Source organism: Podarcis gaigeae (assembly GCF_964106915.1).
Source record: "Podarcis gaigeae genome assembly, chromosome: 2".
Taxonomy (NCBI): Eukaryota; Metazoa; Chordata; class Lepidosauria; order Squamata; family Lacertidae; genus Podarcis; species Podarcis gaigeae.
The window spans coordinates 125,010,624-125,026,417 of NC_139679.1; the positions used below are offsets into that span (position 1 = coordinate 125,010,624).

At 41.8% G+C, this 15,794-nt stretch overlaps 1 protein-coding gene across 1 annotated transcript; it reads right to left on the reverse strand.

Annotated features, from left to right (window-relative positions):
* Positions 1 to 4,142: 4,142 nt before the first annotated feature.
* On the reverse strand, positions 4,143 to 15,542 carry LOC310836094 (vomeronasal type-2 receptor 26-like; the record flags this gene model as incomplete). The annotated part of the gene is made up of 5 exons (XM_083721010.1): positions 4,143 to 5,041; positions 5,736 to 5,862; positions 13,798 to 14,607; positions 14,707 to 15,001; positions 15,238 to 15,542. 5 exons carry the CDS (start codon positions 15,540 to 15,542, stop codon positions 4,143 to 4,145), a joined length of 2,436 nt encoding a protein of 811 aa, XP_083577136.1.
* Between the last annotated feature and the right edge of the window lie 252 nt (positions 15,543 to 15,794).

Sequence of the window (15,794 nt, forward strand, 5' to 3'; positions counted from 1 at the left end):
GGTTTACCACCCATCTCACTCCCCAGCAGTCTCTCTGCCTCAGCTGACAGAACTCATCTCGGAGGTAGTGTAGAGGATTCCCAGTCTCTTGCTTTGGGTGGACTTCAACATCCAGACCGAGGCAAATGATTCCAGGGTGGCTCAGGACTTTATGGCTGTCATGGGGCTGTCCCAACATGTCACCATCCCATCGTATGTGACAGGCTACATTCTGGACCTTGTATTTTCCAACTGGCCAGGAAGAGGGTGATCTGAAAGTGGGGGACATTGCCATCAGTTCCTTGTCAAGTTCAGATCACTTCCTGTTAAGGTTAAGGCTATCAGCATCTTTTCCTCTTTGCAGTTTGTCCACCCTTGAAGGCTACTTGATCCAATTGGTTTCTAGATTGCTCTGGGGGTATTTTCCAGTCAATATGTATTTGTATATTTCACAATAATTCAGTTTTGAATCTATTTCATGTTCCTTGGACATAAATTCTCTTCAATCATATATAAGGTGTTACTTTACATTCTTGTTACCAATAAAGTGAAACAACCATATGGCATATTATTTCTTGATGCAGAGAAGGCCTTTGATCATTTAAAATGGATCATTTAAAAAATACACCGTGTACTGGATTATATTGGACTAGGCAGGGAATCTATCGCATGGATCAAGTTCATATATTTTAATTCTAAAGTCTATATTTCAGAGAACAGGACAAAATCAGACTCATTCAGATTTTGCAGAGATTGTCCTTTATTCCCCTTGTTGTTTACACTCCCAATTAGCAGAGGCAATCAGATGTAATGATATAATCCACAGTTACAACTAGTAGAGAGAGAGAAAAATTGATCTCTGCAATGACCATGTTGCATAATTTGCGGGGGAAACCTGAAAGAAACCTTTGGGGATGTCATGACTCTGCTTGATTAATTTAGCAGGATGTTGGGATATAAAATTAATATAACAAAATCAAAAAGTATGGTACTGAATGTTGACAGAAGACCAGACCAGATGGCAGTGCCACATAGACCTCATTAAAGGAAGCCAGTTACTCTGTGGTATGTAGATGTTCATAAACAAGAGGAGTGGGCCATGTGCTGTGACCCTCCAAATATTGCGGGAAGACAACTCACATCAACCCTAACCATTGGCCATGCTAGCTGCTGGGAGTTGTAATCAAACAAAATCTGGAGGGCTCCATGTTGATGACCCCTGTTTGGACTGGTAAAGGCCAGTCCAAACCCAACTTTCCATTCGCAAGCCATTTATGAGAAGTTTCCCAGAGTGGCTGAGGCAACCCAGTCAGATGGGCAGGGTACAGATAATAAACTATGATTATTATTATATCATTGAGTCAGATGGAGGGTGTTGCAAGGCGCTTGTTTATTCCCCCTATAATTACCAAAGTCATTGTCATTTATTCTTGTTCTTGCCAAAGCACAAAGGGCCTTTAAACTCCCACAACGCTCATCATTGAGCCTAGCAATATAAACATCACAATCAAGAGCAACAGTAAGTAGTTTTCATGTCTATGGGTCAAATACTCAGATGCCTCTGAGAGCCTAGCAATGTTTGAAGGGGAGGGGAATCTTTCAGTGATATTTTCCATCATGTACAGTGGTACCTCGGATTAAGTACTTAATTCATTCTGGTGGTCTGTTCTTAATCTGAAACTGTTCTTAACCTGAAGCACCACTTTAGCTAATGGGGCCTCCTGCTGCTGCTGCACCGCCGCTGCACGATTTCTGTTCTCATCCTGAAGCAAAGTTCTTAAGCCGAGGTATTATTTCTGGGTTAGTGGAGTCTGTAACCTGAAGCGTATGTAGCCTGAAGCGTATGTAACCCAAGGTACCACTGTACTTTAGATCTGAAAACCCAGCTGGACTCCAACTAGCTGAATGAGCTGCCCCAATAAAGTTCTGACTTTTAGGTCTCTACACACCAAAATAAACTTTGGACTATCCTGTTTAATATATATTTATGACTATCTGAATAATTTTGACACAACATTTTTTCTAATCAAATCCACGGTGTTTTTGTAACTTTCTAAAAACAACAACAAAAAAAGGCATGTTGGGGACTCCCTGAACACTGAGGAAGCACCAAATCCAGGTAGGATCACATACAATGTGATAAAACAAAAGCATGTGCACAGATTATTCTGTCAACCTACAGCAGAAATTCCTAATATAAAGGTCACAATTGTGGTTCGATGTGCTTGGCTATGCCTTTTCTCCCTCATCACAAACCCAGAGGTCTATATCTGGGGATCAAATAATACATGACCTCAGTCCAGTGTGTTGGTGCTGACCTTTAAGGCCCTAAACGGCCTCGGCCCAGTATACCTGAAGGAGAGTCTCCACCTCCATCATTCAGCCCAGACACTGAGGTCCAGCTCCAAGAACCTTCTGGCAGTTCCCTCCCTGTGGGAAGTGAGGTTACAGGGATCCAGGCAGAGGGCCTTCTCAGCGGTAGCACCCTCCCTGTGGAACACCCTCCCTTCAGATGTCAAGGACATAACTACACAACTTTTAGAAGACATTTAGGGGATGGGATTTCTGCCCCACATATTTACAGCCGTCTTCCCTGGACTTTCTGAGATGTTGTCTGCCATTCGAGTTACTTCTCAAAAAGTATTTCAGGGAAGTGAGAGGCACAGGAAAAGATTCGTGGAATAATAAAGAGCTTGGAGCATTTGAGGACAGACTGGTGCAATTTTTCGTTTTTCAGTAGAGAAATCACTGAGCCTAGGGTTTGCCGATTGGAAGGTTAGCGGTTTGAACCCTGCAACGAAAAAAGTAATATTGTGCTGTGGAAAAAGAAGCAAAATAGAAAGCCACAAGCATTGGATCCCATCCAAATATGATTATTATTTATTTGTGTAGCTGAAGTCGTTACAAGAAACAAAAACTTAAAACACAATAAAATGCATTACAAAGTTAAAATAATTATTGAAACCAGGAATTCTGTCAGGCAAGAGTTTGATTCCCTGAAGAATCAAACTTACGAACACCACAAAATTTTCTCCTTAATATTGTCACTCTGATGGCAAAATAGATCATTTTCCAGAGGTGGAGGGAGTTCTGATCCCTAATAAAAAAATTAACACAAATATATTTCACAGAATTGTGGAATGGATCCCATCCAGAAATGTTTTTTGTCCCAACAGGAAGCCATGGTTCTGGTCCAGATTCTGCTGTACGAAGTATTAATTAGTAAGTATTTTAGTAAGTATTTTACTTACTACTAAGAAGTAGCACACAGCTCCTCCTCCACCCAACCCTGGCCAATTTGGGGCATACCCCCCTGGATCTAGCCCTAAATTAAGTCCAATTAAATGTATGGTTCAGAGGGTGACAGGAGAAGGAAATGCTCCATTTTACTCCCACACCTGAACAAGAGAGTTCAGTTCTGCACGGGGCTGCTTCAAACTCTTTGCAGTGGTACCTTGGTTCTCAAACGTAGTGGCGTAGCGTGGGTTGTCAGCACCCGGGGCAAGGCAAGTAATTTGCACCCCCTAACCCGTGGATTTGCGCCCCCTAACCCTAACCCCCAGATGTTGCGCCCGGTGCGGCCGGCCCCCCTGCACCCCCCACGCTACGCCACTGCTCAAACGTAATCCATTCTGGAAGTCCATTCCAAAACCAAAGCGTTCCAAAACCAAGGCACGCTTTCCCATAGAAAGTAATGCAAAATGGATTAATTCCTTCCAGGCTTTTAAAAGCAACCCCTAAAACAGCAATTTAACATGAATTTTACTATCTAACAAGACCATTGATCCATAAAATCAAAGTAATAAACAATGTACTGCGGTCACACAATCAATCAATCAATCAATCAATCAATCAATCAATCAGTAGCTGAACTGGGTTCCACACAGTCGCAAAAACAAAACGCAAAATAAATAAATAACAAAAACAGACAAACCTCAGCATAATGCTCAAAACGGAACTGTGGCACCCAAAACAGAAGTGTGGTACTCAAATCGGAAGCGTAAGACTCAAAACGGAGCACATTTAGCTTCTCAAAAAAGTTCGCAAACCGGAACACTTACTTCGGGTTTGTAGTGTTTGGGTTCAAAGTTGTTTGAGTACTAAGGCGTTTGAGAACCAAGGTACCGCTGTATTAGAGTTCTGCCCTATTAAAGATCTGATGTTTAGTGTTTTGTCGTCAGATGCTCCTTCGTGTTCAGATCAGGCCTCAGTAAAATAATGTAGCACTTGGGCATGAAGATGCAGCCCAGGAGCCCAGCACTGGAGGCCAAGATGGAGAAGACCTGAACGGCTACCATGTATTTCCCCTTGGTGCTCAGGTAGGTGGGCACAAAGGACACCCAAACACTGCAGAAGACCAGCATGCTGAAGGTGATCAGCTTGGCTTCATTGAAGGACCCAGGTAGCTTCCTGGCTAGGAAAGCCACCGTGAAGCAGATGGCAGCCAAGAAGCCCATGTAGCCGAGAGCAGTGTAAAACATGGCAACAGAGCCTTCGTTGCATTGGACAATGATCTCTCCAAGTTGGGAGTTCATGTCAAATTCTGGGAATGGAGGAGAGATCCCTAGCCAGATGGTACAGATGAGACCTTGGACACTGGAGCAGGAAATGACAATGGAGTTGGCCAGACTCTTTCCCAGCCATCTCCTCACCCTGTTCCCAGGTTTGGTGGCCAGGAAAGCCAGCACCACAGTGATGGTTTTTGCCAAGACAGAAGAGACAGCAACTGAGAAGATGATGCTGAAGGTTGTCTGTCGGAGAAGGCAAGTCATTTTCCTTGGCCTTCCAATGAAGAGGAAGGAGGACAAAAAGCAGAGCAGGAGGGAGATGAGGAGGATGTAGGAGAGGTCCCTGTTGTTGGCTTTGAGTATTGGAGTTTCTAGAAACTTAATGAAGATTGCCAACACAAAGCCTGCAGCTAATGACAGGAAGAGGGCTAGGGAAGCCAAGAGGATCCCCCAATTCTCTTCGTAGTCTAGGAAGTTGATAATCTTGGGAAGACATTGATCTTGGTCCTTGTTTGGATGCTGATCTTCTGGACATTTGGTGCAGTGTGTTGCATCTGAGAATGAGAAAAAGAGTGGCTTTCGTATTCCTTGCATCCATAACCATGTAGCTTCTAATACTTTTTTGGGGTGAGGGGGGTGCTGATGTTCTGGAGTTCAGGAAATAACAATGTTTTATCTGTGTACTTATTTAGTTTTATCTGTGTACTTATTTAGTTTTATCTGTGTACTTACTTAATTTTCACTGTTGCACCCCTCCTTTCCTCCAAGGACAGAGAGTTGACACACAAGATTTTTCTCACTTTTCATCCCCTTGGAATGTAGGTAAAGCTGAGAGGCAATGACCTCCCTCCAGAGGTGTCTCTGCTGTCTTCATTCTCCCACTCTCTCTGCCTGGTGAAGACAAATTTCTGTGTCTTCACCTTTGGCAGCTAAGGTGTTTTGTTTTGTGGGAGATGATTACAAACTCTGAAGGGGACTCAGATACAGTGGGCTGTTGTTTTTTTTAAAAAAAGCATTTAAAATGTGTTATAACACTGTGACACCAGATGACACTGTAGAGTGATTTCCCCTTATGATGTTTACAACACATTTTCTTGAAACTTTTTTTTGCATGTCTAGATTCAGATTTTGTATGTCTAGATAATTGTTAAGAAATTGCTCTCAGATCTCAACAGAAAATGTATCTGAGTGAATCTTCACCCTCTTTCTATTCCCCCAAGAAATGGCCTCTCCCTTGGAGTCACCCACCTTCCTGGGTGGAGATGGTCCCTTCTGCACACGGAGAACAAACATAGCAGCAAACCGGCTCCCCTTCTTGGATCACCTTGAAATATCCAGGGTGACAGCTTTCGGTGCATCTGGAGCATGGCACAGTCTAAGCACAAAGAGAAGAAGGTGCATCAAGGGGACAATTTCTGTCTATGGAACTGGTTGATAGAGTCTGGAATGGGCCCAACAGCATCTCATGGACCACTAGCCCTGCCAGGACTTCTGGCACATTCCCCAAAAACCTATTTGGTGCGTTTTCTTGCTTGGTGTCACTGTCAAACCCAAATTTCCAGATTTCAAAATGGAATGTGGATATTCCATGTCCATGTCATGGATATGGGGCTCACGGTATGAGGGGGACACCCTTGTATGCCAGCTCCCACCCCTGCACTGGGCAAAGGACTGCAGTCCAAGCCCTGTGTGAAGTATTCCACAAATTAATGTATATCAACAGATACCATACAGAAAAAGTTTCCCCCACCTGGTTAAACCTCTGGGGCCACAAAATAGCATCCGGGTTGATAGAGAACTTTGTGTCAATGGATGTCTCTCTCTCGATACTCCCAACTTTCACTCTTGCACGAGACTCGTTGGGAAACACCACCCCCTTCACAAGGTCATAGTTGCCTGGCAGCTCCCCATTCTCATCCAACTGCATTCCACCCATGGAGGTATTAGAAAACTGGGTTGCTCTTAAGAAGGGGTGAAGCTGGAATGAAAGTTGCTGGGAGTCACAGGTGGGCAGAGTGCTTTTATTATGTGAATGGTGCCACAGACTCCCTGGGTGGGTTACAGGGACCCCCAGCGGGAACCACTGACCTAGAAGATGTTGTTGATGATGATGATAATATTTGTACCCACCCATTTGATTGGGTTGCCCCACACACTCTGGGCATTAATGACCAGCTGGCCAGAGCTTTGAGAGCTCTTGGGGACAAGAGCGGTGAATGCAGAATCAATGCTTATGCCAGGGATAGGCAAACTCAGCCCTCCAGATGTTTTGGGACTACAGCTCCCATCACCCCTAGCTAACAGGACCAGTGGTCAGGGATGATGGGAATTGTAGTTCCAAAACATCTGGAGGGCCGAGTTTGTCTATGCCTGGCTTATGCTAATGAACATATGGGGTAATTTGTTACTGAATTTTTAGCAGCAATTGGAGAGCCAGTCATTCCATCGCAGTGTAAATCTTAGTGGAAACAACATATTGGAGAAGAACAGAAACAGTGCCAATTGTGACAATTGCTGCTTTGTTACACACCTGGTGCTAATTTCTGCACATGGACACAAAGTTAGAAAGTTCCTGTTATTTAATATCTTTGTTCCAAGAAGCATTTTCAGTACATGGAAAAGGTCCCTGCTATGGCTATTCTTTTTTTCATCTGTTTTATCCTGTACACGGTTGGTGTTGTTTTGAAACTTTCAGCATTTTTAATAATTCTGTTCTGTTGATATATTATAAAACAACCAGTGTTAACACACACACACACACACACACACACATACACACACACACACTAAAGGGCAGTATATAAAGATTAAAATAGAAAACGGTCAATGAGTGTACATCTCAGCATTGTGGGGAAGACCTGTGTGACCAGAAGGCTTGTGTCTTCCGGAGGCGGCGCGAACGGCAATGGCGGTCCTCTTCCTTCGGTGAAGGGGAAGCTCCGTGGGAAACGGGTCGTCTGCTACGGCAAAGCGGAGACCCACTTCGGAAACCCACAGGCAGCAAAAGCCTGTGGTCTCGGGACCCGGCGGGCGCCTGAAGCAACCCCTGAAACGTTGAAGGAACCCCGTAAGGGGCTCTGGAACGGGGAGGGGGTAGTGGCGCTGTGGGTCGTTTCGCAAGCTACGGAGTGAAGCCGCGCTGCTGCTGCCGGTGAGCGCTGACCTCTTTTCCTGAAACTTTCTGATTGGAAAAAGCAACAACCCGTGAGTAAAGAAGGACTTTATTAAATTGGAGACTAAAATTTATTGAATTTGGCTGAAAGCGGAGCGACGAAAAACAGGAAGTCCGTCTTCCGCTGTCATTGAATTTCAAAGCAAAGAGCTGGAGGAGTGGAGGCAAGAAAGAACTTTTAACCCAAACTGATCTGAGCAACCACTGAACTTTTCTGTAAGTGAATAAGGACTTTAAGTACTTGACTTTATGCTCTATACTTCTATCGTGATATCTTTCTTCTATTTGGGAATATAATTTGAGCAAGAAACCCAGGTGCTGGAGCTGCCTGAGTAACTGAGCTGTCAGTCTGCAGATTTGGTTACTTTGAATTAAAAATTGCAACAATCTGAGGGAGTTTGGACTTGCTACTTTGAAGCATCATTTGAAATACCAGTATGCACTGTTTGAAACAATGTGGTGCTAATATTAACTCTGCTTAAAACCTGTTATTGAAGGTTCCTGGACTTTAAACTTGATTTTAACAATTTTACTAAAATTGATCTCTTCCCTAAAGACATTTTAAGCTCCCCCTAGAGGATTTTGGATTTACAGCAGTGACATTATTTTACTTTCCTTTTCCCGGCCTCCTGCTTGACTGTTACCATCTGGGCTGTTGTTTTCTCATGGGAACAACTCAGCTTGACCTTGACTTTTAGATAACTTTGGAATGAGTGGCGCTAGAAAAAAGGGACCAAAAACCAGACAAACAACTTTAACAACTTTAACCTCAGCTTCTCAGGCACGTAGATCATCTGTACCTACTCTGCCTTCAGAGGAAGAAGCTGCTTCTCTGCTAAAAGCAGGGGAGGAAGAAATTGAGCAATTACAATTGGAAGATATGGCCTCAGGAGCAACTGCTTCTATTTTAGAGAAAATTTATGAAAAATTGGAATCTCTGGATAAGAGAGTGGACTCTCTGGATAAGAAAGCTGATGAGCAAACAGCAAAAATTGATCAAAACACAGAATGCCTAAATAGACTAACTGGACAAGTATCACAGAACGTACAAGCAATTGGAGAATTGACGGGGGCCACAGCAGAAAATCGGAAATTGGCTGAGGATACTAGTCAAAGACTTGGAATTTTGGAACAAGAGGTAAGACCACTCTGTAAACAAGTAGATGAACACCAGACCCATCTTTCTATGACAGAACTGTGGAATCGGGAGAGTAACTTAAGGATAAGGTCGATACCAGAAGTGGAAGAAGGCAACTTAGCTGAGTTTTTGACTAAAGAATTTTCCAAGTTTTGGAACTTAGAGGAAAAGGACTTTAAAATCGTATCAGCTTTTAGGCTTGGAAGACTTATAAAGAAAGACAAACCCAGAGACTGTTTGATAATATTGAGATCAAAGGAGGAAAGGGACAAGATTTTGGGCCTACATTACGGAAAATCACTGGACATTTTGGACAAAAGAATTGAAATTTACAAGGATATTCCTAAACAACTGCTGGACCTTAGATCTGGCTACCTCGAATTGGTGAGACTGTTGAGGAGCAATTCAATTATCTTCAGGTGGGAGTTCCCCCAAGGACTATCCTTCACCTTTAGAGGGAAGAAGGTCAAAATCAGAACACTGGAAGACAGAGATAAATTCTTGACTGCATACGGAGAGGACCTTCAAAAAGGAATTGAATTATCCTCTGGGCCTGGAGCACCAGCGGTACCTGCACCCTTGGAACCGGAAGATCCAGCAAATAAGATACCACCCCCAGGAAAATAACCAGATTTATTCAGGATGTCTCTGCAACTTTTGAGTTGGAATATAAATGGCTGTAACATCCCGGAAAAAAGGAGGAAAATTTTCCACATATTAAAAAAGGAACAAATGGATATTATTTGCCTACAGGAAACACATGTGATTAGGCTCCACAGAAAAGTGTTAATAAATAAAAGACTTGGCCAGGAATTTATATCTTCGGATAGAGTAAAGAAGAGAGGGGTGGTGATATATGCAAAAGAGAGCCTGTCACCTAAACTTTTATTTAAAGATGAACATGGAAGAATTTTAGCAATTGAGATACAACATCAAGGAGAGAAGATTTTGATATTAGGAATTTATACACCAAACGAGGGGAAATCGGAATTTTATAAGAAGTTGCATGAGACTATGCTGGATTATCTGGACTATGATAACATCATCATGATGGGAGATATGAATGGGGTCGTATCAACTAACATGGATATGTCACAAAGTCAAAATGTTACAAAAGATGGCAGACTACCAAAGACTTTTTTCAAAATGACTGACAATATGGATTTGATTGATGTTTGGAGAACAAAGAACCCCTTGGGAAGAGAGGGAGCATTCTTCTCTGAAGCCCAGCTGACTTGGACAAGAATCGACCAAATATGGATATCTAGAGGTCTGGCACCTAAGGCTAGAAAGGTGGAAATCTGCCCAAAGACCTGCTCCGACCATAATGCACTAAAGATGGACATGACACTACTACCAACCGGCTCCTTTAGATGGAAGATGAATGACAATTTGTTTAGAGATCAGGAGATTATTAAGAAGGCCCAAAAAGTTTTGAAAGACTATTTTGAGATAAATTTGAACACTACGGTGGAAAAAAGAATCATCTGGGATGCAAGCAAGGCTGTGATGAGGGGGTTCTTGATTCAACAGAATGCTGTAAAGAAAAGGATACAAAATGAGAGGAAAGACAAAATCTTGGAGAAAATTAAAGAATTAGAGAAGAAGTTAAGATCAAATCCGAAGTCACAGCCGATTCTGAAAGAAATTAAACTTCATCAAGCACAATATTCTAAATTGATAAACCAGGAAATAGAGTGGAAGATCAAACTAATGAAACAAAAAACTTTTGAATCGGCGAATAAATGTGGGAAACTGCTAGCTTGGCAGTTGAAGAGGAGACAAAAACTAAATACAGTTACAAATTTAGAGATTGAAGGAAGAAATATTCAGAACCCTGTGGATATTAGAAAGTGCTTCCAGAGATACTTCAAAAAATTATACACTCAAGGGCCGCAAGATGAGGTTGAGATTAAACAATTTCTGGAAAAAAATGGGCTACCAAAATTGTCACAAGAAAATAGATCAATCCTGAACTGCAAAATAACACGACAAGAGATTGAACAAGCCATTCAGAACATGCAACAGGGCAAATCTCCAGGGCCAGATGGGCTGACCTCGAAGTATTATAAGACATTAAAAGACTATTTGATACAACCACTGATGGAGGTTAGCAATGAAATTATGGAGGGGAAGAGGGCGCCGGAATCGTGGAAGGAAGCCTTTATCACATTGATACCAAAATCGGAAGCTGAAAAGACACAACTTAAGAACTATCGTCCCATCTCTCTTTTAAATGTGGATTACAAAATATTTGCAGACATTTTGGCAAGTAGACTTAAAAAAGTTTTAAACAAAGTAATTCACAAGGACCAGGCAGGCTTTCTCCCAGGTAGACACTTGTTTGCTAATACAAGGAACATTATATACATCTTGGAACTTTTGCAAACAGATATAAATACAAAAGCAGTGTTAATTTTTATAGATGCGGAGAAGGCCTTTGACAATATCTCCTGGAAATTTATGAAGGGAAATTTAAAAGAAATGGGAGTGGGACGGGGTTTTGAGAATGGGATTGATGCAATATATTCAGAACAAAAGGCTAAATTGATAGTCAACAATGTGGTTACAGAAGAGTTTAAAATCGAAAAAGGAACACGACAAGGCTGCCCTATTTCCCCTTTGCTATTTATTTCGGTTCTGGAGGTGCTCTTGAATATGATTAGAGGGGACCGGTTGGTGGACGGAATTCAGGTCGGAGCGAAACAATATAAACTTAAAGCTTTTGAAGATGACCTAGTTTTGACCTTGCAGGAGCCAGAATCTAGTACGAAAAGAGTATTACAATTGATTCAAGACTTTGGTCGGGTGGCGGGATTTAAATTAAACAAACAGAAAACCAAGGTATTGGAAAAAAATTTGACAGATACAGAGTCAGAACGGTTTCAGAGAGAAACAGAATTAAATGTGGTTAAAAAAGTAAAGTACCTAGGGGTAAACATAACAGCAAAAAATCTGAGTCTTTTTAAGGACAATTATGAAAAATGCTGGTCAGAAATTAAGAGAGACTTAGATAGTTGGACAAAATTGAAACTTTCTTTGTTAGGCCGAATTGCTGCTATCAAGATGAATGTATTGCCAAAAATGTTGTTTTTGTTTCAAACACTACAGATTGTGGACAAGACGGAGTGCTTCCGGAAGTGGCAGAGAGACATTTCTAAGTTTGTCTGGCAGGGCAAAAAGCCCAGAATTAAGTTTAAGATATTAACTGATGCGAAAGAAAGAGGGGGCTTTGCCCTGCCAGACCTAAAGTTGTACTATGAGGCCGCAGCTTTCTGCTGGCTAAAAGATTGGCTACTTCTCGAAGACACTGATGTATTGGATCTGGAAGGTTTTAACAATGCTTTTGGTTGGCATGCATATTTATGGTATGACAAGGTTAAGATCAATAAGGCCTTTAAGAACCATATTGTCAAAAAAGCAGTGTTTAATGTCTGGACAAAATATAAAGACTTATTGGAAAATAAAACTCCAAGGTGGCTTTCACCGCTGGAAGCTAAGGCCCGAAAAAGACCCAATATGGAGGCCAAATGGCCAAAATATTGGGAAATATTAGAAAAAGATGGAGACAATTGGAAATTGCAGAGTTTGGAGAAAATGAAGGATAAAGTGCGAGACTGGTTACACTACGCTCAGATTAATGAAGTTTTTAAAAATGACAAAAAGTTAGGGTTCCAGGTGGAAAAATCGAAATTGGAAACAGAACTGTTAGAACCTAAGACTAAGGTACTTTCAAGAATGTATAACTTGCTGTTAGAATGGAATACACAAGATGAAATGGTTAAATCGGCTATGATAAAGTGGGCACAGGACATAGGGCATAACATTATGTTTGAGGACTGGGAAAGGTTGTGGACCAACGGGCTGAACTTCACTGCATGTAATGCTTTGAAGGAAAATGTAATGAAAATGATATATAGATGGTACATGACCCCAGTTAAACTTGCCAAAATAAACCATTTGTCTGATAACAAATGTTGGAAATGTAAAGAAAATGATGGAACATTCTTTCACCTCTGGTGGACTTGCCCTAGAGTGAAGGTCTTCTGGGAAATGATATATAGTGAGCTGAAAAAGGTATTTAAGTATACCTTCACTAAGAAACCAGAGGCCTTCCTTTTGGGTATTGTCGACCAGAAGGTGTTAAAGAAGGATCGAACATTTTTTATGTATGCAACAACGGCAGCAAGGATACTTATCGCTAAGCACTGGAAAACTCAAGATCTACCCACACTGGAAGAGTGGCAGATGCAACTGATAGACTATATGGAACTAGCCGAGATGACCGGCAGAATCCGAGACCTGGGAGAAGAGAAGGTTGAAGAAGATTGGAAGAAATTTAAGATTTATTTAAAAAAGCATTGTAATTTGGCTGAATGTTAAGATGGAGGCTAGATCATAAATTATTGACCACCACTAAATTAGATGCAATTAGGATGATAAGTGAGATTGAGGAAAAATCATAAACTTTTGGGAGAACTATTAGATTATATTCTAAATGAATGGGACATAAGAATGTAAACAAGATGATAAATTGCGGGCAAGAATTGACAATGATGCAAGTGGGAGCGGAAGACGTGAGGGAGTCCAAAGAAGTTAAGAAATTATGTTATGATATATGTTACATTGTTTATTATATTTGCATTTATGTTTAAAAATCTTAATAAAAATTTATTTAAAAAACAAAACAAAACAGAAGGCTTGTGTTCCCACTCCATCCGTGTTGCAGCTGCTCACTGAAGGCCAGCAGAGACAGAGGAGATGAGGACACACCAACTTCAGCTAAGATGACTCCTCTCAGAGCACTAAGGAGTAACCACTGGAAAATGAGAGGGTCTTCTTATGAAATCCCTATGGTGGGCAGAAATATTGCTCTGCACAAGAACCTCATCAATTGGATTTGCATCAAAAAGGACAAATTATTCGTATTGCTACTAACTAGATCTTATTTCACAGTCGGGAAGATAGATTGAAGTTTGCAATAAGGCGAAAGGAAATACCTGCCATGGCTGTAGACTTAGACACCCCAAACTGTCTGTTCCACTCATCCTCGGCATCCGTTTTGATATCGATGAACATGCAGCATGTAAAGCGTGCGCCACGGCTTGGACATGGAAGTAAGTGCTGTAGCTGTCTTGGGACAGGGCTCTCTCCAGCTCCTCCTTGGGCAGAGGCTCCAGTTTCTCCTTCTCGGTGCATTTTGTCCGACCTTTCACAGACAAGGTATGCTTCGAATATAAGCAATAAAATGCTTTTCTCCAAAACCAGTAAAGAAGATATGAAGATGGTGCATAGTAATCACGTTTGGTCGGTTTCTTGGTGTTCATTACAAAGGAGAGGGAACCATGGATGTTCTCAAAATCCTTTGGAGCTGAATGCAAATTCATGTTGATGTCCTGAAAATCTGTTGTGATCCAAACTCTTGCCCCAGCTCCTCCCATGATTATATTTTGTAGTGCCATGATTGGTAGCCATCCTGTGTAAGTGTTCTCATAGTATAGAAATACATTGACTTGTCTCCATATCATAAATGGCACCTTTGGCATGAGTGATCGATATGGATTGCTTTCTGCTAGCCTATGTGTGAAGGCGACACAGATTCCACTGTGGATCATCTGAGATGTCAGGGCACCCACAAACCTTTCTCCATTCTCATTGTCTGGAGCAAAGAGGCCAACCCATGTCCATCCAAAATGCAGGAGCAGCTTGATAATCCCCTGGGACTGAGTATCTTCTTTGGGGAGCATCCGGTAGACAAAAGGGAACTGGGATTTATCATCCATAGCCTGAGCATTCAAGCCATAACTGATCTAGTGAGGGAAGGGAGAGATTAGTGATTTGTTTTGGTCTCAAGGTAAACATCTTGACTCCCCTGGATAAAAAGTTGGATTTTATTCTGTCCTTCGTACCTGTGGGATTTTGTAGATGCCTGACATGGTCGAAATTTGTTTTGAGATTACAGAATTGGCCCTTTCAAGAACACCCAGCAGGTTATTATTCCCTTTTCCACAGGTATAGTTTGGGATGTTGCTTTCCCCACCGGAAAGCAGGTCTAGCATGACATCGGAAGTCATCCTTGCATCAAAAAAGTTCTCATAGAGGTTGTAGCCCAGGGTGATGTTGGGTAAGATCCTGGGGTCTCTGTTGATCTCTTGGATGGTGAACAGGAAAGACAAGATGTGCCAGTAGCGTCTATCTGACTCACTGCAATAAACAAATTAATAAAACAATGTGAAACTGCTCTTCACCATTTAATGAAAATAACTATGATATGATCACCAAAGAGCAGCCTGTATGTTTGATGTGGGAAGAAACATATCCTTGTTTCAAGGAGAAAATCCATTTCCTGCTTCAGAATTCTCTCTCTCTCTTTCTCTCTCTCTCTGTGTTTGTAAGTGTGTGTAAAGAAGCATAAGAGACACCAGAATACAGTTACTTACTCATCAAACCTAGTTAATGGGGGCTGAGAAAAGACATATGGAAGTTGATCGAAAAATTGTTTTGGAGAGATGATCCCACTAACGAGGCAGTCTCCAGGCCGGAAGTAATTCTGCGCTCCCTTTTCTTCCCTGATCAGATTCAGATGGCATTTTGCCTTGGGGTTTCCAAAGACTCCGTGAGGCATCAGTAGGACCAGTAGAAGTAGCAGCAGGGATACCATGCTGGCTGTAGCTCCTGCACCTCTCCTGAGAGCTTGTGCAAGAGGAATCCCATGCAAGACCAAAGCTGCAGTGTCATCACCCATGGAGCTAGTGGGCACTGGTGACTTCAGAGCTTTTAAAGATCACACACACATCTCCCCCACTTAACACCTGCTCTAAATCTTGACTCACTCTGCCTCCGACACAGATATTCTTTTTTTTTAAAAAAAAATATTTTTTATTGCTTTTTAGAAATACAGAAAAAAGAATAAAGAGTGGTTATGAGAAAATAGAATAGAAGAATAACAAATTTCCATATTCTTTTTACATCCAATCTAAAGGACTTCCCCACATCC